The sequence below is a fragment of the Microcaecilia unicolor genome, chromosome 5 (assembly GCF_901765095.1).
Source record: "Microcaecilia unicolor chromosome 5, aMicUni1.1, whole genome shotgun sequence".
In the NCBI taxonomy this organism is placed as follows: domain Eukaryota; kingdom Metazoa; phylum Chordata; class Amphibia; order Gymnophiona; family Siphonopidae; genus Microcaecilia; species Microcaecilia unicolor.
The window spans coordinates 176,502,140-176,527,616 of NC_044035.1; the positions used below are offsets into that span (position 1 = coordinate 176,502,140).

At 45.2% G+C, this 25,477-nt stretch overlaps 1 protein-coding gene across 1 annotated transcript in view; it reads right to left on the bottom strand.

Annotated features, from left to right (window-relative positions):
- LOC115470428 (splicing factor 3B subunit 3) overlaps window positions 1–25,477 on the bottom strand; it is a 210,377-nt gene that overhangs the window by 128,040 nt on the left and 56,860 nt on the right. Inside the window, exons 6-7 of the mRNA XM_030203606.1 lie at window positions 10,370–10,513; window positions 1,523–1,645 (exon numbers count right to left, since the gene is read on the bottom strand). Of these exons, the coding sequence (XP_030059466.1) occupies window positions 1,523–1,645; window positions 10,370–10,513 (267 nt within the window). The remainder of the gene's footprint in view (window positions 1–1,522; window positions 1,646–10,369; window positions 10,514–25,477) is intronic.

The following is a 25,477-nucleotide window of genomic DNA, read 5'->3' on the forward strand; positions in this document are numbered from 1 at the left end:
TGACTGTTTGGCATGATACATTTTACAAGACTTTAGATGAGATAGCCAGCACCAGCACCACTCTATCTTCCACACTACTACTTCTGAGAATCTGGTTAGCAATAAGCAGGGAACACCAAGTGAATCTGGGGTCAGAGTAAATCACCAGATGCTCTGATCATTTACAAAAAAAGGGCCACTGCCTGCCTTAAAGCAGAAAACCTAAGACAACAGTTTAAAGATAAATCCTTATAGTTGCATTAAGTGGTTTACATAAGGCAGGAAGCCTAGACATTTAAGAACTAAACTGAAATGCCATTCTAAGCAAGACTTGCACAGTGGAGGATGTATAGAAGACACCACTCCTAACAAGGCACATCTGAGTGAGTTGCTAACAATACATTTTGTACTTGACCTTTAAGATAGAATGACATCCTCTGAATATCTCTCTCTCTTATACGCAATCTTCTAGAAAGGTATGGAAAACAGGTGTGAGGATGTTATAATGCCGTTGTATCGCTCCATGGTGCAACCGCACCTTTATTGTGTTCAATTCTGGTCGCCGCATCTCAAGAAAGATATAGTGGAATTGGAAAAGGTGCAGCGAAGGGCAACTGCCTACCTGTTCCTTCCAGGAATGGACCTGGAAGACCATACTGGTAGATTTGGGAAGGCCCTGAGGGACACGACTTTTGGTGGGCCTTTTTCCTGTCTTCAAGAAAGCCACATTGCCGTGACCAAAATCTAAAACTTTGAGAAGAGCTTGATTTTCCTGGCCTGTATCTTCCCGGATATGTAAACCTTTCATCTGGATATTATTTTTAAGAATGCTCTTGGATTATGTTCAGGAAATTATTTTAGTCCTAGGCTGCCTTAATCCTCATCAAAAAGGAATCCCTCTTTGGTGACTGATCCAGATGGAGTCAACTATTCATCTTGCAGAGACCAGTACAGCCATATCCCTCACAAACTGTTCACTATATAAGACATACTCTGTCAAGATGTGACACAGCAGCACAGCCTGGTAGCTCATCTTATAGAGCTACTTCTCAGATGCATTAAACCCATTTAAAAGAAGCTCCAGATCACTGCCTGCAATTTGAAGCTGAAAAATCAAAGCCTGCTTAATCAAGGTTTCTAACGTACAGTCCTACACATCTCTCAAGGTCTCTGGTTCACAGTAATTGCAGGGCTTTTGGTGATGGCGTGACTAAAGCATTACTTCAGGATGGATCAGCTTCTCCTTTTATTAAAGGAAGCATGGGACAAGGAGGATCTTTATGCAAAAGAAAGGGATTGTAAAGCTTAGTAGGTGGTATGGATGGATAGACTGGATAGGCCTTATGGTCTATCTGCAATTGATTTGCTATGTATTCCATTCAAACACAATAATAATAATAATAATAATAAAACACTGGTCCTGTTGAATCAAGGGAGAGAGGGAAATGTATTGGATTTTACTGTAATATCTTTAGCCCCAGCTCTTTGGTTATCATTGCTATTCAAAAGACAGACTATCTCTGCCATCACTACAGCTACTTACCGCTTCTTGGCCTTGCATTCGGACCCTGAAGAGCTTCACTGGCCTTGAGCCCAAGTACCGTGTTCTGGTATCAGACAGATCGCCAGTAACTGGATCAAGGACTGTTCGCAGCAAGACTCCATTCTTTACAATGAAGAGGAAGAAAAGAAGCAGCAATTGGTATACACAGTTGAGCTGAACTTAATTAGAAGTTACATTTAAGAGCTATGAAGAAGAATCCATATTTTGAAAAACCACTGTTACAAGCCTTTTTTGTGGCATGAATTTTATTGGTTTCTTAGTGAGGCAAATGACTTTGTTCAGGGCTATCTTTAATGTCTAAAGCAACACTCACCTCATTGAAAAGGACAACATTTCATCACAGGTAGCTAACTAAGCCTCTTCTAGCTAAAACATATAAGTTTTGTATTTAGAGTTTTGCAAGTCATGGAAGAATTCTAGTACACCATTTTGGGATATGCTGCACACTGAGTTTAAGATATATTCAAAAGCTGTGTGGGGGGATGGGTAATGTTACTGAAATGCAGTTGTTGAAGAAGAGGTGTGAGGTATAGCGACATAGGCAAAGTGAAAATTTACTCTGCTCCTGCCCAAACACTTAAATCTTAGGCTTTCATAAATACTCAATTATAAATTCAGATTTTATTCAACAAGAACTAAAGGTATCTTTATAAGGGAATAGCCTTCTCTTACTGCAAAACTGAAAATAATGGTTTGTTGTAGTTTACACACTCTAAAACACTTAAATCCTAGAGGTCCTTGGTTATTTATGCACCATGCTGCATAATCAAAGACTTGATTCTTTTCCTACATCATATCCAGATCACAAAAATAATAATAAAACAAACCCCCCCACTTGTTTGTGCCACAGGCTGCACAAAGCTGTTACTGTTTAAGCATTGCATGCAGTGTACAGCTGCAGTAGCACTCAGCGCTTTCTCTGATACCTAGAATAGCAATTTTAATGAACAGGCACATCAGAACATACATAAGGTACAACGATGATTCTGATTTGTACTTTGTGTCATAAGCTTTATGTTATCGTTGCTAGTCCTGCAGAATCTGCCTTGAAGGAAATGGTATTAATTTCTCTAAATCTGAAACACAGCTCGAGCACCTTGGTTTCTCCTCATGAAAACATCTAAATGGCTGCGTGCTGGGTGATTCAGTAATGCTTTTATACCAGCTCCATAGCTCCTGTCTTAGCATTCTTTCACAACTCTGTCTACAACCGATTAGAATGTACCTAATTTTATGGCATTTCCCTTCTAGCAATTCTGTTAAAAGAGAGCAAGCATTTGAGCATTTAGTCATTTAACTTTTTATAGTTAACACATGAAAACCCCACATCAGTCCTGATCTGCTGTTACAGCAGTTGACTTTTCTCACCTTTCTGGGTTTTGCCAACCTGTCCTTCTCTCAAACTCCAAAGCTGCTGCTACTACCACTGTCCTCACACTCATACACACCCATCCAATTTACCAATACAGACACCATCTCCTCTTTTCTCCGACTCCAATTTAAAACAGCAGTCAAATGGTAATTCTGTTATGATTTAGCATGCTTGCAATAAAACTGGGGGTTCTGTTAATGACATCATTAGGTTGAATCTTGCTGCCAGTTTGCTGTCAGTGGAGAGGGCCATATAGTGCTGCATTCCTTGAGAAAAAAAAACAAATACATTTTTCTTCATGTTTTCTTAAAAGGGCATTTCTCGAAGTTTTTAAATTACAAATAGCAAATTGAGTAAATCCACTGTAACCGAAACAACATTTGGAATCCAATTGCTCCAACCAGGGCTGTGGAGCCAAATCTTCAACTCCGGTTCCTCCATTTTTCTACTGTCAGACTCCAACTGAAACTAGGCTTTACATTTTTTTGTTCTGGATCTGAAGTACTAGTAAACATAACATATTTTTGATCCAGAATGCAAATGGCAGAAACACAGCACTCCAGAATTACTTGCAGCATATAAAACTCAGAAAATCTGATAAGCAAGTAATACAAACTAAGAAATCTTATTATACAAACTTGCTAAAGTTGCCAATAGGCCTATAAATTTGTTTGCGGGTTCTATCTGAACTTTCCTCTACTAAATCTAATAAACCCTTACTTTCTTGTCCAACCGTGGAAGATCTTGCACGTTTCTTCTCCTAGAAAGTTCAGTCATTTCGATAGTCCATTTCATTTATTAGCCCTAATTCACCACCTTTACCTCCGTTTGTAATTTCTTAAGTCCAGACCATCTCATCTCCTGTAGGAATACGCCCATAGTCAGCATTTATGCTATTAATTTTTCAAAATAAATGAAGGCTATTTTCCTCTATGTGTCTCACTACCTGACCTTTGGATCCCATCTCTTCAAAATGGCTCACCATACCTCACATTAGTGCCTGCATTAGTTTATCTCTTGACTCAGACTAGCCTCCAGTCGAGTGGAGATTCCATCCTGCTGGAAGAAAGTTATTGTCCAACCTATCTTGAAAGGCTCTACTCATGATCTGTCTATACCTTTCTTAATCTACCACTGTGTCCAATCTCTGTTTTGTTTCAAAACTTATAAAGTTGTTTTCCAACAACTTCTTCAGCATTTTGACCAGTCTAATATCTTGCATCCATATCAATCACGCTTTTGTTCAGGATATAGTAGCAAAACAGTTCTTACAGAATTAGTCTGTGATTGACTATGGTAAAGTAGCTTTGCTAGTATCACTTGATTTATCCGCAGCTTTTGATCCAGTAGATTATTCCAGATTACTTTCCCGTTTAGTGGATATTGGTTTAACTGTCCATCAATGGTTCTCATCTTTTCTCCATGACAGATCATTCAGTATCTCACTTCTGGGTATATTCTCATCTACATAACCTTTAAACTGTGGTGTACCTCAAGGTTCAGTTTTAGCTCATCTACTCTAACATTTATCTGAACCTTCTTACCACCTTGATCAAAGAGCTGTGACTTAAAAGCTTACTTTATGTTGATATTTTACTTATTCACTATTCATTACTCCCTGATGTTGCTCATCTCCAAACAGGTCTTGACAGCATATCCACCTGGCAACAAGAGAACCAGTTGGTCCTTAACCAATTTAAAACCACAGCATGCTGTGTCATTGACAGTAAAATTACTCTGTCTCTTGTACCCTCACTTCAGGATTCTTCTCTCAAAATGGTTACACAGTATAAGTATTTGATGATTATCCTAGACCAGCAATTATCACTTGCTGCACAGGTGTCAGCCTTAGTAAGGTCCTGCTTCATGGCTTTGAGATAATTCCACGCTGTGCACCCATACCTGGACAAGAATTCCCAAATGACCCTTATATATGCTACCTCGTATCACGCTTGGATTACTGCAACACTATTTACTCTGGTCTTATACATTAATTTCTCTGCCATTTATAATACAGAATACTACTTTAAGGATTTTCACCCACATCAGAAAATACGATCATATCACCCCCTGTATGCAGAACCATTTGTTTCCAGTGCTTTACCATGTACAATATAAAATTCTGACTCTCACTCACAAAATTCTGGAGATGGGTATTCCACATTATCTCTCCTCTGAAATAGTTCAGTATGCCCCTTCCACCCCAGATTTCACCGATCTCTAAATGATAGTGGTTTATCCATTCTAGTGTCCTCTGCAAGATTAGACTACACAAGGCAGTCTACCTTCTAGCGCACAGCACCTGACCTGTGGAATGTGCTTCCTGCAACTCTTCAACTTGAACCCTTTCCCTAAATTCAAGGCTGCACTTAAAACTCATTTATTTAGATATGCTTTTGGAGAGGCTGCAGTGTGCCATGCAAATGCTAGACATCTGAAGGCTCCATTCTGTCCTGAAATTCACAGCTAAGGGTCAGACACTGCCATGTTAAGGGTGTTTGTGCTGGAGGCAGGAGCAACTGGGAATCGCTTGTACACTTTGAAGTGGGTTGGAACTGTGAGGTTGAAAATGTCTGGAGGATTGTTCTGGGGTGGAATAGGGAGGATTGTTCTGGGGTGGAGTAGGGAGAATTGGTTGGAAACTGGTGAAGTGCCTGGACGATACCCAAGGGATTGGTGGAGTGGGCAGGGTGGGGGGCATGGGGGCTGCAGCCTTGCATTAAAGAATAGAAAATCGCTTTAGGGGCCCATTCTCCTTGAATAGAGATGATAAAGCTATGTTGCAGATTCAGGTCTTTTCTGGGTGCACTGACCCAGAGCCTGGGATTATCTCTGTGTCTTGAGGTCAATGATAACACCCCCTCAGTTTGGTACACATGCCCCCCTTGCAGAGATCCCTATTGGCTTGGTGGTTTGTGCCTCCTTAGAACTACATGGTCTGGATGCCTTTCCAGTATGTTCTGGTGGTTGGTGGTGGACCCAGCCTCTCTAAAATGGATAGATTTTTAAGAGTGTGATATAGCAGTGTCTGGGGCTTTCATGATTTTAGAAGAGAAGTAGGCTTGCTTTGCTGCCAGCACTGCCTTTTAATAAGATGCAATCATTGTTTTATAATTGATAAGAGTTGGAAGAGGTTTTTACCCAGATTCTCTCTGCATGCCTTAGCTGGCATTTAAATTTAGGTGTGTACCAGGGTTCTGACTTTTTTTTAGAATTGTGGGGGAGGTAGTTGTAGACTCTGCAGAGTTCAGAGTTCTACTTTTCAAGTTGTTCATCTATTGATAAGGTGGAGAAAGAGGAAGTTTCAAATTATCAGATAGTGTTGTAGAAGAGATGCTAGAAAGATCTCTCTAGAGAAGGAGGATGCACATGATGGTATTTCAGCAGCAAGTTGGAAAGCATGCGTCACAAAACGCTTAGCACATCCACCTGGGGTTACCCTGTGGCCACTTATTGGGTCTATCCCCAGTCAAGTCAGGTCTGCCTGCACCTGCTGCTCGTGCTCTACACCAGCACCCTCCTCCCACTGACTGGGTCACAACTGCCTCTGGGCGAGTCTCCAGCTCTCAAATTATCCTCAGTGATTTCTAGGTTACTGGAGGCCACACTCCCAGTGGTCTCACAGTTCCCAGAAAGCACTCACAAACCTAACACAGAAACCACCAGGATTCTTTATCAGTCCAGAAAAAAATTCAATAAACTAAATTGTTTATTGTCTTTAAAAATTGAACAGTGTTAAAAAAATGTGCAATCAGCAAACAATAACAGGTAACTGAAATACGGATCAATTATAACACTAACTAAACATTTGTTTACTTTCTAAAAAGTACCTGGAAATATCAGGACATACAGCAGCTCATAAGTTATCAAATGTAACTGTTTACAAGGCCCTAGCAAAGAGATGTGTCTCTCTCTTCTTTCTGGCTAAGACTGGAGCAAAAGCTAGTACACTTCAAATGAAAATAAGCTACTGGGCCAATCAGAGCCCAGAACAAGAACATTTCAAACATATACTGCTTCTTGCTTCCTATTTGTATGCTAAAACTAAAGAAAAGAACATTCAGTTCTCTAACGGCTTTACAGCTAAGAAGCACCACCTGCTGGCCAAATAGCAGAAATACACTTCAGGACATAATTAATGCAGGAAAATATCCAACACATTTTACTGACTTAAAACACACTGTTTATTTCACAGTATGAAATAATTGTCCGACCAAGGGAAAAACTGAATAGTGGAGGAGAAGGCCAAGTGGTGCTGTGTCCAAAGTTAATGATAGAATTAAATCAAGGGTATGGCCATCTTTATGAGTGGGAGTAGTAATATACTGAATTAGGTTTAGATCTGAGATCAGATCAAGTCTTGAGAGTAGGGAGCTTCCTTATTTTTGAGGTGGATATTACAATCACCCAGAATAAATGGATGGTTGTGGGAGAGACAGAAGTCAATCAGAAGGGAACGAAGCGAAGAAAAGGAAGCGGAGGACAGCGGTGGGGGAGGAAGGTGAATCAAGAGGTAGTCTATAGGGATGGTGTTAGCTAAATGGAAGGCCAGAGTCAGGAGGGACGAGTGAAAGTTTCTGTTGCAACACCTCCATGTCGGTTTGGGCGGTTTTGATAGAAATATGAAAATTCAGGAGGGATGGATTGGTTAAGGTAGCGTCAGAGTCAGTAAGCCAGAATTTAGTTATACAAAGGATATCTAGGTGGTGATCAGAAATAATTTCCCAAATGAGAAAGTATTTGTTGCAAAGGGAACGGAAGTTTATGAGACCAACTTGTAAAGGGGCAGAGGGTGGAGTGGACAGGGGAGGTAAAAGAGCAAAGAGGAATTAGGTATCTGAACTGCGGATGATGCAGATGGAAAGGAAAGCGTAGAGGACGGCGTCCCCAAAAGACTGGGATATTCGAGTTAAAGCTCATAGTGCAGGCAAAAAGTATGACTAAAAACAATAAAAAGTGAGGAAGGTGCAGTAGAACCTTACCCATAATGTAGGTGGACAGAGACTCTCAGGAAAACGCATGAAGGAGCGTACTAAGGAGCAGGTCTGCTCCTTGAGTGCTCTCTTTTAGTGTGTGCACGCAGCGTGCACCACTAAGGGCGGGAAAGAAATAGAGATACTAACAGTGATGTGGGCAGTAGGCAGGGCTGGAATTCAGCTGGAGACCACCGCAATAGAGAGGAGAGATACAAGGTTTGTACAAGCACCTGAAAAACAGTAGACACAGCACATACAATCAACAGTGAAAGTGCACTGCTAAGGGGAATGGAAAGCATCCCAGGAGCCAGGATTTGTGTACCCTGTTTTTCTCCATTTCTGCTGCTGCCTCAAAAGAAGCTTCATGTACTCTCCACTGTGCAACACTGAGTTTGACTCACGCTGGTATTGAGATTTCAAATGTCACAAAACTAGCCCGGGAGTTCCTATATTGTTTGGCTCAAAATGCACAAAGAGCTGAGCAATGCAATAGAGAGGAAATTCCTCTTCTGAAAATGGTAGCAAATTAACATGGTTGGCCTAGTGTGGAGTTTTAAGAGTGGCTGGGAAAAGAGATTATGAAGATTCATTAGCTGGTTTTTGGTGCTGGGGGAGGGGAGAGGTGGTGTGGCTGGTTAGATAAGGGATAGCTGACTAGCTTCTTGATGATGAGGGCTAGTGAGGGGGAGGAGGAGAAGAGGAGGAGGGATAAGAGACTATGTAAACAGAATAGGGAAATAAAAGTGTGTGAAAGACTGGGCTATGACAGGGGGAGGGGGCTGGAATGAGAGACAGAGACTGGGTAGGATAAGGGTAAGAGTCTGCTGGCTGTATACTTCTGCCTGCAATGGTGCATTAAGCGCCTGATTTACTAAGCTTTCTTTTCCATTACACTCAAAATGGAAAATCAGCCCTAGTAAAGTCAGAACCTAAAGGAGCTGCAGTAGACCCCAAAGAGGATCTCTCCTCCTCACCCCCAACTCTTCAACTTCAGTAGAGGCAACAGGGTTTGAGGCAGAGTTTGTCTCAGCCACTAGTTCATAAATTCAAAGAAAATTTGTCAAGGCCTGGTATAAGGTTTCTTTCGCTTTTATGCTGACATCAGTCATGTGATTTGAAAGAAATGAGGTTTTGAGAAGATCATTTGGCCACCTAACAAAGTTTCACCATAACAGATCGAGTAAGTTGTGCTTCTCTGTCTCTCCCCCAAGGCAAAAACAAAGGATGTTTTACTGCCTCATAGCCTATAATGGTGCCAAAAATAAATGGAGAGCAAAGTGAAAGTCTAATTTGACACATTTTACCATTTAGTTTCCAAAGAATACATATTCTAATACTGAATGCAAATCTGAAGCATATGTTTGTGGATACCCAGAAAACAAAACTGGTGAGGTATGGCCCAGGGACTGGGTTGAGAACCACTAATTCAGATATTAATTTTCAACTTAAAATGATAAAAGACAAAACATAACAACTAGATTAGCTAACAAAGGGAGAACAAATAATCAATCATACAAATATTACATTTTCCAAGTTCACAACTCTCAAGACCAGGTTTTCTTTTCTTAGCAGCACAGGACTTGAATCTTATGTTAAATACCTTAATGAGTTCTCTTTTTGAATGTTAATTTCTACTTCTCAACTATTCCAGTTTTTTTGAGTAGCCATCTATTCATCTAAAAAACAATTAAACTGAAAGCCTCCTCTGTTGTCTTTGTTTCCTTAATTTATTCCTAATGGAGGGTTCTCGGGATAGTTCTTTCATTTGTTTCTAAACAGCAATTCATCTTTTCCTATTAATCAAAAAATTGTTTTGCCTGCTTTGTACGCTCAACTGGAAAGCAACAAAGAAAGGGAGCTATATATTCAGGGCTCACAGAACAATGGACTTCAGAAAGCTAGAGAATTGTAATAAAGGCCAATATCAGCAGTAAGTGGCATATAAATCCAATGGCAAACTTCCATCTTCTCTCAAAGATTTACTTAACAAGACCAGAAGAAATTTGTAAGCTGCACCCTAGGAGCACTATTCACATAGTCAAAGTTTTATAGGATAGGCAAGAGGTCATTTGTATTTGCAACCACTGGAAACAGCCTCTCAGCTGCAGTAGACCCGTTTCTGTAAAGTTCTGTTGTTTAAATATCTGTGTACAGTGACAAGAATCATAGAGAAAAAGAGGTTTCCTTATGACTAACTCTTGCTGTGTTAGCTCTTACAGCATACACAACTGCACCCAAATATATATATAAATGTACCATCAAGTGCAATAGCTATTAATTCTATCAGCCTATGGGGAAGATAAGTTACTGTACTGTATATCTTTTTGTCTGAGTTTTTCATAGGATATAATGGTTATGAAAGGACTTTTTGACTGGTGGGAAAATTTTGATTGACCCATTCACTGGACAGCAGATTCACTAAGTCACATAGAGTTTGACACCAAGTACATGAGCTGAAGTCCCTCTTTTTCTGCTTACCTGGAGTCCAATGTTGAGATACAGGAAACCAATAGAACCCCTCTCCCCTAGGTCATCTCGTTTCTCCACGCCACCCATCTCCACAATACACAATGCCTCTGGTTGAGCAGGTAGTGCCTGCATACTCAGTGGCTGCAAGCAATCCTGGAGGGAGTAAAAGAGAGGATCATAGCTAGTTCTAATAAGATTCTTTCACTATACTCTGAGGTGACAATGCTTAGACACCTAAAACTAAAGCGGAGGTTTTCCACTTGTCTTGCAGTAAATTTACAGTAGTGGAATACAATTTGTATTACTTTATTAAACAATACAAAAGATGGTACAGAAGCAAGAAGGCAAGTGATCTGCAAGATCCAAGATGGCACAAACAAACAGCAGAGCAAATGAAGAATGTGTCACCAAAATGTATTCACCACAACATAAATAAAATAATACCAGACATGGTCATGTTTCATCCTCATAAGGGCTGCATCAGGGGCATAAAAGCAGTTATCAAATACACAGAAAAACAAATGTTAGATTAAAATCATAAGACCTGATATGGATAAAAACAAGAGTGGAGGAGTGGCCTAACAACCTGGGGAACTGGGGAGGAGTGGCCTAACAACCTGGGCAACTGGGTTCGATTCTCACTGTAGCTCGTTGGGCAAGTCAGTCAATTCTCTATTGTCCCAGGTACAAAATAACTACCTGTATATAATACGTAAACTGCTTTGATTGTAACCACAGCTAGGCGGTATTTCAAATCACAAATTAATAATTAACCCCCCCTCCCAAACAACATACCCATAAAACCATAGGCAGTTGGAGGCATATTTTCAAAGCACTTAGCCTTCCAAAGTTCCATAGGTTTCTATGGAACTTTGGAAGGCTAAGTGCTTTGAAAATATGCCTCTTGGTGACTCAGCTGTTTGGGGAGTTTAAAAATGGGCAGAGCCAGAATCTATAATCTTCTGGCAACATGAAGAAAAAGATCAGCAAAATAGCTGAAGGTATTATCTTTTAAATAAGTAGCAAGAAAGGGAATTGGAATTGATGTACTACTTTTCTGTGGTTACAATCGGAGTGGTTTACCTTTTAGATTTTACCAGGACATGCCCTCTTAAGTGGTTTACTTTTAAATTTTACCAGGACTTGCCCTCTTTTTGAGGACACGGCCAAGCAACCAGGAGGGTTTTGCCAGCCTGCCCGTTTGACCGGATCTGCGGATGAACGGGCCCTCAGGGTGTCCTATCCTACTCTCCCCTCCTTTACCTTAGTGTGGTGCCCTGGTGGTCTAGTGATCTCTTCGGGGCAGAAAAAAGCTCCCTCTTTCCTGCCCGGCGCCACTTCAAAATGGCTGCCGAGAGTTCAAGCGGTGGCCTTGCAAGACTTCCGCAGAAGTCTTGCAAGGTCACTGCTTGAACTCTTAGCAGCCATTTTGAAGTGGCACCAGGAGAGAGACAGCCTGCAGATGTGCCAGGCAGGAAAGAGGTGGCTCTTTCCTGCCCCAGAGAGGTCACTAGACCACCAGGGCTCCTAAGGTAAAGGAGGGGAGGGGTAGTGAATGGAGTTATGTCGGTGGAGAGAGGCTGGAAAATTTGTGAGGGGATCTACATGGGGGGGGGGGGGGGGGGGGGGAAGATGAAATCTGGCTTTCATTGGGGGGGGGGGGGATCGAAGTGACAATGGCAGGGGGGCATGACACCTCTTTTTTTCTTAGGGCAAATATGGTAACCCTAACCTTTTATATACAGGTACTTATTTTGTATCTGGAGTACTGGAGGGTTAAATGACTTGCCCAGAGTCACAAGGAGCTGCAGTGGAAATCAAACCTAGCTCCCCTGGTTCTCAGCCCACTATACTAACCATTTGACTTCTCCTTCAGTAGATACATACAGGTCTCTTAGGCAATTGAATTAAAGCAACATTTTTAAAAAGTGTGTGTAGATGGTGCCTACGCTTCCAGAGGCATGCGGCCAGTCTGTCTCTCTTCTCTCTTACAAATCCCACTTACCGTCAGCCAACACACCTATGAAAATTTAAACCCTAAAACCCTGTCTGATGTTATGACAAACTAAAATTATGTTAAAGTTTTGATGTCACCTCAGTAAGGTCAACACACAATCCCTCCACTGCAAAACACACATAGTAAATATTATACTGGGCCTTAAAACACCACTACACTACCTAGTGAAAACAAAACAGGGCTGCAACAAGATCTCTACACAGATATCACATGCTAGCAGAATACTGCACCTTGGTCACACATAACACATGACATAACAAATATGACACAAGGGACCAGATTTCAATGAGAGAAATGAAGGCAAAAAATTGAACTGGAAGTCTCAAGAAGTCAGACTCCAGCATACAGCAATACTAGAGAAAAAGAATGAAATAGAAAATATCAGATGTGTGCATTTCTAAAAGCTGACATTTCAATGAATAAATTCAGAATAAAATGCTTTTTTTTTCTACCTTTGTCGTCTTGCATGTGGAAACATTATGTTTTACCTGATAATTTTCTTTCGTTTAGTACTATACCAGACCAATGCATTACATCCATCGAACAGCGGATGTAGACAGAGAGAAAAAGTAGTTCCAAGTGATTTCCCCTAAACGGTATTGTGCAGCCATAGGATCTTCAGTATTTCGATTAGCCACGCAGTGGTGCTCATATTCATACTGTTAGTTATGACCAGATATTTGTGGAAGAACCAATACCGAACTTGGTCAATATCAATTTCAATCATGCAGGTATAATAACCTCTACCAACATGAAGTGAGTCCAGAGTCAGGAGATGTAAGCCAAGGAACACATGAGAGAAACTTAAAAACAGAAACAATGATATATGTACAAAAGGAAAAGAAGGGCAAATACAATGCCGATCACATGTATGAACAAACAGGGAGGACTTTTGGACTGGTCTGGTACAGGACTAAAGGAAAGAAAATTATCAGACAAGACAATTTTTCCTTCTTTTTCGTCCATACCAGACCAATGTGAGGTAGCAAAGTAGTGCACGATGAGGGAGGGATTCAAAATTTAAGCCAAAAAATATACTATACCTTTCTCCCAAAAGCTTGTAGTAAAGAGATTGCAAAAGCCTACTGTAGAAAAATGAAAGCGACCTTTAGAAGAAATAAAAGAGCTAAACTATCCATCCAGAGTTGGGATCTGAATACATCAAGTTAAGACAAAAGGCAAGGAAACAAAGTCAGGAAGGGAGCAGAGGCACTCAGCCTGAGGAGAGGAGCTGAGGCACTCCACTAGTGAAGGGAGCGGAAGCATTCCACCTGAGCCGAAAACTGCTACACCAAGCCAGAGAAGAATGAAGTATTTAGTCTGAGAAATATGCTGATATATTCATATTGAGAAGAGAGCTGATCTCTTGTACCAGAGAGATCTGAATCATCCAGGGAGACAAGAGAGCTAAGCTGGATATCTCGAAAGGGTTGGTGAGCAACTCAACCTGAAAGGAGAGCTACAACACTGAGGTAAAAATGAGAGCTGAGTCCCTCAGAAGCTAAAAAAAAAAAGCTAACCTACTCAGCCTGAAGGTGGAAATGAGCCAATCGGTTCACAGTTCAATTTTATTTAATATACCGCAAATAATAAAATATCTAAACTTTTCATATTTCAAAGTACATCAAGGATAGGAAATTAGGTGAAAGCATAAGGTAAGAATAAAAAGTACATGGGGGACTTCTAAAACTATAAAACTCCAAAAAGAGAAAGAGGTAACTAAAATTTAAAATGAGGAAAATAGGATAGGGAAAAAACGTAAGGCAGGGAAGGGAAGTGAAAAGAAGACAATTAACATAAGTGTGTGATAGGTACAAACCTGCTGCTTAGGCAATGGAGAAATACTAATTAAGAGTTTAAAATCATTGCAAGTAAGAGAATTATGATAGCTGGAATAATGAAGGAAACGCTTCATGGGAAAAACGAGCCTTAAGGACAGCCTTAAATCTTAAAAGAGAGAGTTCAGATCAGAGGTGAAAGGGTATCATTCCATAGTATGGGCGAAACTACTGAAAAAAAAAAAAGATGTGGTTCTAGCAAGATGTGAATGTACCTGAAGGAAAGAAGGAACAACCAGAAGGTGCTGCTAAGAAGAACATAGTGTACAAAATGGCACATAAGGTATGAGGTGTTTGTACAAAAATAATGTAAAACTGGAACGAAGGGTTTGAAAAGTAACCATGATAATTTTGAAAAGAACCCGGCACTAAATTGGAAGTCAGTGTTCTGCATGAGGTAGGATGTCACATTTTTGGCACCATGAACTAACTTAACTGTAACCTACGGAGTTCAGAAGAGAGCTACTTAGGGTGTTGAGCTACTGAGCTTACGAAGAGAGGCGAATTACACAGCCTGTGAAGTGAACTGAGTCTGTCAGTATTAGAAGACTGCCACTTCATTCAGTTTGAGAAGACAGGCAACGAAATCATCTAGAAAAATACAGATACCACTAGTACCTGAAGAAGACTACTGAGTAAAATTATACTTATCAATATATGTGAATTTCTTCTTTTAAACTAGAGAAAGAATTGCCCCATTTGAGAAAGGCATCCAGAGGATGGAGATATCCAAAAATATATAGCCAATGGCAGCAGTAACGAAATGATAATTGACCAAATTATCACTGGCCAAGGCACTGCTAAAGATGCTGATGAAGTGGCAGTCTGTCAGATCTGGCGAGCTGTGTAAGCTTCAAGAGGGGTGTCTGTCCTGCTAACAGAGAGAAATTATGAATTGACCAGAGTAGCAGCATTGTAAGCTGAGACAAACACATGAGGGTGAATGATGGCAGGCAAACTACTTGCTAGTAGAGTAAATTATCCAACCTTAACATCAGGGATCAAGTGGAGGAGTGGCCCAGTGGTTAGGGTGGAGGACTTTGGTCCTGGGGAACTGAGGAACTGAGTTCGATTCTCACTTCAGGCACGGGCAGCTCCTTGTGACTCTGGGCAAGTCACTTAACCCTCCATTGCCCCATGTAAGCTGTATTGAGCCTGCCATGAGTGGGAAAGTGCGGGATACAAATGTAACAAAAAACAAAACAAAACATAGGGATAAGAAGTTGAGAACCTTTTCCATTCAGCAATATAGTGGACCCCTTCAGTTGAGTAAGAGAGGAGCAACCTATATGTCCATAAGACTGGATAAACCAGAAACAAGGCTAGACCAGAGAACTCTTAAGCAGTGGTAAAGCACATAGCTTAACAAGATAGCTGGTTGCTACTGTAGTATAAATGAGTGCTCCAGTATGAGATATAACCAACAGTTAGTTTATAAACTATCCAAAACCATATGCTAAGAAACGTGGCTCACCACAGCAGTATGGAGGAAGAACAGATTCCTTCATCTTGACAAAACAGTCAAATCTTTCAAGAGGAGAATGAACACTGATACTGCAGTGTTAACTATGTTAGTACGATTACTGATATACAAAAGGGTATGTGCCTTGGTCCTGTTAAGGACAGATACAGCCTGACTACTACAGAGCCTCAAAGTTCCACCCAGCTCTGGAAGGAGCTGAGTTCCAAATCTAGGATTGCAGCGCTGCTTCATGTAGTTGAGAAGTGTAGCTGTACCAAGCAACAAAACAATGCAGATGAGAACAGGTTGCCAGGACTCATGTGCCTTTCAGCTGAATAGAATAACTGAGCAATACAACTGCCAGGATACTTATGAGTCAACTGGAACTGTGGTAAACATGCAGCCAGTGTAGCTGTCATACAGCTGCCATCTGTTGTTAAGGACCACTGTGCAACACCAATGGCAGGGAACTCATGAGTCAACAGACTGTGGTATACCAGCAGCTAGTGGAGCTACCATACTGCTGACATCTGCTGTACGAACTAGGACTTGTGCCTTCCAGCAAATAAAATAACTGTACAATACACAGTTATTCAGCTGTACATAAGTACATAAGTATTGCCATACTGGGACAGACTAAAGGTCCATCAAGCCCAGCATCCTGTTTCCAACAGGGGCCAATCCAGGTCACAAATACCTGGCAAGATCCTCCAAAAGTACAAAACATTTTATACTGCTTACCCTAGAAATAGTGGATCTTCCTTTTATACTGCTTACCCTAGAAATAGTGGATCTTCCCCAAGTCCAATTAAATAATGATCTATGGACTTTTCCTTTAGGAAGCCGTCCAGACCCTTTTTAAAACTCTGCTAAGCTAACCACCTTTACCACATTCTCTGGCAACGAATTCCAGAGTTTAATTACACGTTGAGTGAAGAAAGATTTTCTGAGATTCATTTTAAATTTACTACTTTGTAGCTTCATCAAATGCCCCCCTAGTCCTAGTATTTTTGGAAAGCTTAAACAGATGCTTCACGTCTACCCGTTCAACTCCACTCATTATTTTATAGACCTCTATCATATCTCCCCTTAGCCGTCTTTTCTCCAAGCTCAAGAGCCCTAGCCGCTTTAGCCTTTCCTCATAGAGAAGTCGTCCCATCCCCTTTATTATTTTTGTCGCCCTTCTCTGCACCTTTTCTAATTCCACTGTATCTTTTTTGAGATGCGGCGACCAGAATTGAACACAATATTCGAGGTGCGGTCGCACCATGGAGCGATACAAAGGCATTATAAAGTCCTCATTTTTGTTTTCATTTCCTTTCCTATTAATATCTAACATTCTATTTGCTTTCTTAGCCGCCGCAGCACACTGAGCAGAAGGTTTCAACGTATAATCAACAACGACACCTAGATCCCTTTCTTGGTCAGTGACTCCTAACGTGGAACCTTGCATGACGTAGCTATAATTCGGGTTCCTCTTTCCCACATGCATCACTTTGCACTTGCTCACACTTGGCTGCCCAAATACTCATGAATCAACTGGAACTGTGATAAGCCAGTAGCCACTGAAGCTGTCATCTGCTGTTAAGGATCACTGTGCAATACTGATGCCAGAGAACTTGTGAGTCAATGAACTGTGGTATACCAGCAGGAAGTGTAGTTGCCATGCAGCTGACATCTGCTGATAAGGGCTGGACACTGCAACGACAGGCGCCTTCAGCTAGAGTTAGCTATAACAATGCTAAAAGAAAGTTGCTCTGGTTGATTCAGAAAATGTAATCCGTTGGGTTGGTCGTGAGCCCTTGGGCCCTGGCCGAGGCCAGCAGAGCGCCGACCCAGGCCAAGGGGAGACCGACCCACCACCACACACCCCAGCTACACAACACCCCTAAGCTACCCTCCCCCGCAGTACCTCAGGAAGAAAGGGAAATAGGCATATAGACGGGCCTCTCGGCCGAACCAGAACTCAAGCGCGCAGAGCCACTCGTGTGGGCCTCATGGCCGAACTGGAACCCAGACACACACAGGGAGGGGAGAAAGAACCCCGAGGGCCCCCCGGGACCCCAAAATGCCAAACATGCGCTAAACCCTAGCAATAGGGCAGAGGGAGTAACAAAAGAACCAGAACGGGGCCACACCCTCCCAGGGGACTAGCGCAGGACAGGGGAGCTAATACAGCATGTCAAAAAGGGGTGAGGTAGCCCCTCAGCCAGAGGTACAAGACACAAAAGGGAGGCAGAAAGCCCTTGCCTCAATCCCACTGAAGACAGAGACACAGAATACAAAGTACACAAAGGGTTAAACTCACTGAGCCAGCAGACCCAGGGAAGAGAAATCCTTAGAGTAAACAATCAGTCAGAGGCAGGGACACAATACACACAGTACACAAAGGGTTAAACTTACTGAGCCAGCAGGCAGGCACAGGAGGGAAGGAGATCCTTAACTAAACAAACAAACAAACAAACAAACAGAGAGAAAGCCCCTCTGAACAAACACACAGCTGGCTTCCCACTGAGAACTGCAAGCAGTGAGGGAGAGCACAGCTGGAGGCAGTGATCTGATTACAGCTCCAAACTCTGTCCAGCTTTCCAGTCACAAACAAATGTAACGCCAAGTAACGCCAAAGCAGGGAAGGCAGAAGGAAGCAGGCTAAAGTACACCCTCTGACGTCAGTCAGATCCTGCCAGCCAATCAGGAATGAAGTCCACCCCTTCCCCTGCCAGACCGGCAGAATCATAACAGAAAAAGTGTGCCACAGACATGTTCTATCAGCTGGAGCACTGAATCTGCAACATAGGGCTGATTGTTGTTGCTTTTCAAAAAGCTAGTGTGAAGTTAGAAACTGCAACCTCTGCAACCACCGACCACACTTTTTAAATCCGCTCGGGACCTTCGAGGACATCGATGGAAAAATCGCATCGGAGAGGTCAAAACCGTCGATGGTGGCGGTAAAAAGGCCACAACAAAAAAAGGAAACTCGGACGTGCGGCCACAAGGCTGCGACGGCGGCAAAAGTAAAGGGGAAAAAAAACACACTCGATAGAAAGGAGACTTCTCTACTTTTTTTTTTTTTAAACACAAGGAAAAAAGGAACGCAAACGCGCATAACCAAAAAAGAAATAGCGGACAAGGCCGCAAAACGGTTTCCCGGGGCTGACAAGGAGAGGGACGAAACTCCATCTCTCTCCAGCGCGGAAAAACAGAAACTGAGTGGGAGCGGTCGCGCACGGGTGGGAAGACGGCCGCGCATGCGCGGTGGGCGTACCCCTCGTGCATGACCTCCCGCAAGACTTTTCTCCCGGTTGGAGGGGGCTGCCGTGGACGTCTACCCAGTCGTGAGAACAAGCAGCCTGCTTGTCCTCGGAGAACTGTGTAGAAGCCGGCCAGTCTCATATGTAGCAAAACAAAGACAAGGGAAGACACAACTCCAAAGGGGAGGCGGGTGGGTTTGTGAGAACAATCAGCCTGCTGTCCTCGGAGAATACCTTCTACAGGTATGTAGCATTCGCTTTCTCCGAGGACAAGCAGGCTGCTTGTTCTCACTGATGGGGTATCCCTAGCCCCCAGGCTCACTCAAAACAACAACCATGGTCAATTGGGCCTCGCAACGGCGAGGACATAACTGAGATTGACCTAAAAAATTTACCAACTAACTGAGAGTGCAGCCTGGAACAGAACAAACAGGGCCCTCGGGGGGTGGAGTTGGATCCTAAAGCCCAAACAGGTTCTGAAGAACTGACTGCCCGAACAGACTGTCGCGTCGGGTATCCTGCTGCAGGCAGTAATGAGATGTGAATATGTGGACAGATGACCACGTCGCAGCTTTGCAAATTTCTTCAATAGAGGCTGACTTCGTGGGCTACCGACGCTGCCATGGCTCTAACATTATGAGCCGTGACATGACCCTCAAGAGTCAGCCCAGCCTGGGCGTAAGTGAAGGAAATGCAATTTGCTAGCCAATTGGATATGGTGCGTTTCCCCACAGCCACTCCCCTCCTATTGGGATCAAAAGAAACAAACAATTGGGCGGACTGTCTGTTGGGCTGTGTCCGCTCCAGGTAGAAGGCCAATGCTCTCTTGCAGTCCAATGTCTGCAGCTGACGTTCAGCAGGGCAGGAATGAGGACGGGGAAAGAATGTTGGCAAGACAATTGACTGGTTCAGATGGAACTCCGACACGACCTTTGGCAAGAACTTAGGGTGAGTGCGGAGGACTACTCTGTTATGATGAAATTTGGTGTAAGGGGCCTGGGCTACCAGGGCCTGAAGCTCACTGACTCTACGAGCTGAAGTAACTGCCACCAAGAAAATGACCTTCCAGGTCAAGTACTTCAGATGGCAGGAATTCAGTGGCTCAAAAGGAGGTTTCATCAGCTGGGTGAGAACGACATTGAGATCCCATGACACTGTAGGAGGCTTGACAGGGGGCTTTGACAAAAGCAAACCTCTCATGAAGCGAACAACGAAAGGCTGTCCTGAGATCGGCTTACCTTCCACACGGTAATGGTATGTACTGATTGCACTAAGGTGAACCCTTACAGAGTTGGTCTTGAGACCAGACTCAGACAAGTACAGAAGGTATTCAAGCAGGGTCTGTGTAGGACAAGAGCGAGGATCTAGGGCCTTGCTGTCACACCAAACGGCAAACCTCCTCCACAGAAAGAAGTAACTCCTCTTGGTGGAATCTTTCCTGGAAGCAAGATACGTGAGACACCCTCTGACAGACCCAAAGAGGCAAAGTCTACGCTCTCAACATCCAGCCCGTGAGAGCCAGGGACCGGAGGTTGGGATGCAGAAGCGCCCCTTCGTCCTGCGTGATGAGGGTCGGAAAACACTCCAATCTCCACGGTTCTTTGGAGGACAACTCCAGAAGAAGAGGGAACCAGATCTGACGCGGCCAAAAAGGAGCAATCAGAATCATGGTGCCTCGGTCTTGCTTGAGTTTCAACAAAGTCTTCCCCACCAGAGGTATGGGAGGATAAGCATACAGCAGACCCTCCCCCCAATCCAGGAGGAAGGCATCCGATGCCAGCCTGCCGTGGGCCTGAAGCCTGGAACAGAACTGAGGGACTTTGTGGTTGGCTCGAGATGCGAAGAGGTCTACCAAGGGGGTGCCCCACACCTGGAAGATCTGTCGCACTACACGGGAATTGAGCGACCACTCGTGAGGTTGCATAATCCTGCTCAACCTGTCGGCCAGACTGTTGTTTACGCCTGCCAGATATGTGGCTTGGAGCACCATGCCGTGACGGCGAGCCCAGAGCCACATGCTGACGGCTTCCTGACACAGGGGGCGAGATCCGGTGCCCCCCTGCTTGTTGACGTAGTACATGGCAACCTGGTTGTCTGTCTGAATTTGGATAATTTGGTGGGACAGCCGATCTCTGAAAGCCTTCAGAGCGTTCCAGATCGCTCGTAAGTCCAGAAGATTGATCTGTAGATCGCGTTCCTGGAGGGACCAGCTTCCTTGGGTGTGAAGCCCATCGACATGAGCTCCCCACCCCAGGAGAGACGCATCCGTGGTCAGCACTTTTTGTGGCTGAGGAATTTGGAAAGGACGTCCCAGAGTCAGATTGGAGCAAATCGTCCACCAATACAGGGATTTGAGAAAACTCGTGGACAGGTGGATCACGTCTTCTAGATCCCCAGCAGCCTGAAACCACTGGGAAGCTAGGGTCCATTGAGCAGATCTCATGTGAAGGCGGGCCATGGGAGTCACATGAACTGTGGAGGCCATGTGGCCCAGCAATCTCAACATCTGCCGAGCTGTGACCTGCTGGGACGCTCGCACCCGCGAGACGAGGGACAACAAGTTGTTGGCTCTCGCCTCTGGGAGATAGGCGCGAGCCGTCCGAGAATCCAGCAGAGCTCCTATGAATTCGAGTCTCTGCGCCGGGAGAAGATGGGACTTTGGGTAATTTATCACAAACCCCAGTAGCTCCAGGAGGCGAATAGTCATCTGCATGGACTGCAGGGCTCCTGCCTCGGATGTGTTCTTCACCAGCCAATCGTCGAGATATGGGAACACGTGCACCCCCAGCCTGCGAAGTGCTGCTGCTACTACAGCCAAGCACTTTGTGAACACCCTGGGCGCAGAGGCGAGCCCAAAGGGTAGCACACAGTACTGGAAGTGACGTGTGCCCAGCTGAAATCGCAGATACTGTCTGTGAGCTGGCAGTATCGGGATGTGTGTGTAGGCATCCTTCAAGTCCAGAGAGCATAGCCAATCGTTTTCCTGAATCATGGGAAGTAGGGTGCCCAGGGAAAGCATCCTGAACTTTTCTTTGACCAGATAATTGTTCAGGGCCCTTAGGTCTAGGATGGGACGCATCCCCCCTGTTTTCTTTTCCACAAGGAAGTACCTGGAATAGAATCCCAGCCCTTCTTGCCCGGATGGCACGGGCTCGACCGCATTGGCGCTGAGAAGGGCGGAGAGTTCCTCTGCAAGTACCTGCTTGTGCTGGAAGCTGTAAGACTGAGCTCCCGGTGGACAATTTGGAGGTTTCGAGGTCAGATTGAGGGTGTATCCTTGCCGGACTATTTGGAGAACCCACTGATCGGAGGTTATGAGAGGCCACCTTTGGTGAAAAGCTTTCAACCTCCCTCCGACTGGCAGGTCGCCCGGCACTGACACTTGGGTGTCGGCTATGCTCTGCTGGAGCCAGTCAAAAGCTCGTCCCTTGCTTTTGCTGGGGAGCCAAGGGGCCTTGCTGAGGCGCACGCTGTGGACGAGAGCGAGCGCGCTGGGGCTTAGCCTGGGCCGCAGGCTGTCGAGAAGGAGGATTGTACCTACGCTTGCCAGAAGAGTAGGGAACAGTCTTCCTTCCCCCGAAAAATCTTCTACCTGTAGAGGTAGAGGCTGAAGGCTGCCGGCGGGAGAACTTGTCGAATGCGGTGTCCCGCTGGTGGAGCTGCTCTACCACCTGTTCGACTTTCTCTCCAAAAATGTTATCCGCACGGCAAGGCGAGTCCGCAATCCGCTGCTGGATTCTATTCTCCAGGTCGGAGGCACGCAGCCATGAGAGCCTGCGCATCACCACACCTTGAGCAGCGGCCCTGGACGCAACATCAAAGGTGTCATACACCCCTCTGGCCAGGAATTTTCTGCACGCCTTCAGCTGCCTGACCACCTCCTGAAATGTCTTGGCTTGCTCAGGGGGGAGCGCATCAACCAAGCCCGCCAACTGCCGCACATTGTTCCGCATGTGTATGCTCGTGTAGAGCTGGTAAGACTGAATTTTGGCCACGAGCATAGAAGAATGGTAGGCCTTCCTCCCAAAGGAGTCTAAGGCTCTAGAGTCCTTGCCCGGGGGCGCATCAGATCTGGGTCCCCATGGATCCGGTACTGGGACTCGATCTTCTTGGGGATGTGGGGATTAGTTAAAGGCTTGGTCCAGTTCGCAAGCAATGTCTTTTTTAGGACATGGTGCAATGGAACAGTGGACGCTTCCTTAGGTGGAGAAGGATAGTCCAGCTCAAACATTTCAGCCCTGGGCTCGTCCTCCACAACCACCGGGAAGGGGATGGCCGTAGACATCTCCCGGACAAAGGAAGCAAAAGACAGACTCTCAGGAGGGGAAAGCTGTCTTTCAGGAGAGGGAGTGGGATCGGAAGGAAGACCCTCAGACTCCTCGTCAGAGAAATATCTGGGGTCTTCTTCCTCTTCCCATGAGGCCTCACCCTCGGTGTCAGACACAAGCTCACGGACCTGTGTCTGCAACCGTGCCCGACTCCGTGGAGCCACGTCCACGATGGGGGCGTCGAGAGGTAGACTCCCTCGCCCGCATCGGCGAAGCTCCCTCCGCCGACGTAGTCGGGGAGCCTTCCTGGGAGGCGACGGCAGCCAGTACCGCACGCGGCACCGACGCCGGAGACCTCACCTCGGGCGATGGGCCAGCCGGCGCCACGCTCGACGGTACCGGTGGCGCAAGCACCGCCGGTACCGGAGGGGTAGGGCGCAGCAGCTCTCCCAGAATCTCTGGGAGAACGGCCCGGAGGCTCTCGTTCAGAGCGGCTGCAGAGAAAGGCATGGAGGTCGATGCAGGCGTCGACGTCAGAACCTGTTCCGGGCGTGGAGGCTGTTCCGGGCTGTCCAGAGTGGAGCGCATCGACACCTCCTGAACAGAGGGTGAGCGGTCCTCTCGGCACCGATGCCTGCTGGGTGCCGACTCCTTCGGCGACCCAGAGCTCTCGGTACCGACATGGGAAGGGGACCGGTGACGATGCTTCTTCGACTTCTTGGGACGAAGCATGTCACCGGAGCTTCCCGGTACCGACGAGGAGGACGTAGAATCCAGCCGTCGCTTCCTCGGGGCCGAGACCGAAGAAGGTCGGTCTCGGGGGGGCTGTACCGCAGGAGCCCTCAGGGTAGGGGGAGACCCACCCGAAGGCTCACCGCCACCAGCAGGGGAATGGACAGCCCTCACCTGCACTCCAGACGAAGCACCACCGTCCGACGACATCAGCAGACGAGGTCCCGGTACCACCGACGTCGATGCAGCTGTCCGATGTCTCGGCGCCGATGCAGAGGGCCGATGCCTCGATGCACTCGATGTACTGGCCGCCGAGGTTGAAGGTCTGGACGCTGAAGACGTCGATGCACTCGATACCCTCGGTGCCGATGCCGACGAAGAGCCCGAGAACAAAATGTTCCACTTGGCCAACCTCGCTACCTGAGTCCGCCTTTGCAAAAGGGAACACAGACTACAGGCCTGAGGGCGGTGCCCAGCCCCCAGACACTGAAGACACGACGCGTGCCTGTCAGTGAGCGAGATTACCCGGGCGCACTGGGTGCACTTCTTGAAGCCGCTGGAAGGCTTCAATGTCATGGGCGGAAAAATCACGCCGGCGAAATCTAAAGACGAAATGGCAAAATTTGGCACAGAAAAAAGGGAAATTTCGACCGGGGCCTAAGTAAGGCCTACCCCGACGACGAAAGAAAACTTAACGGGGCGAAAAAACTCGAAGTAGAGGAAGGAAAAACCAAAAGTGGTTAATCCAAATAATTTCTGGAATTTCTCACAGAAAGTAGTCGAAAACGACGCGCGAGGTCGACTTTTCGGGGCACGAACGGTAAAACACAACCGTATCGAGCGCGGAGAAAAGAAGACTGGCCGGCACAAGCTGGTTTCGGGCGGGAAGACGGCCGCGCATGCGCGGTGCGCATCGGCGCGCGAGGACTAGCAAAGGCCTTTGCTAGTGAAGATTCCGATTGGAGGGGCTGCCGTGGACGTCACCCATCAGTGAGAACAAGCAGCCTGCTTGTCCTCGGAGAATTACAAGATTATTGCCTGTGGAAAACAGTACCCTAATTCTAAAGCAGTGATGGTAAACTCTGGTCCCACTGTACCAACTGGTCTGGTTTTCAAAATAGCCATAATGACTATTCATGACATTTGTTTGCATTCAATGGTTTGCTTGTGGATTTAAGTTATCCTGACAACTAGTATCCTGGTACTGCAGCCCCAGCGTTTTCCATCTATGCCTTAAGCATCTGTAACACACACAGACTAATCACTGAACAGAAAGATCCCACACCTTTAACTATATCATCCGTAAATATAGAAGCTTGAGATATTACGCACAGAGAAACATTTTGGTTTGTTTGGCCCTCTTCTGGTTCATTTCACATATTCACACTGATAAAAATGTTTTCAATATACCTTAAAACTTAAGCACACAAACTGTCCATACACATTTTTCACTAAATTTAAGCACATTTTTCTGCCTCAGATATAATCACCACATTTCTAGCCCCCATGCAGATTTTAACTTTTTGCTGTGAATGACAGGCGTCCAACC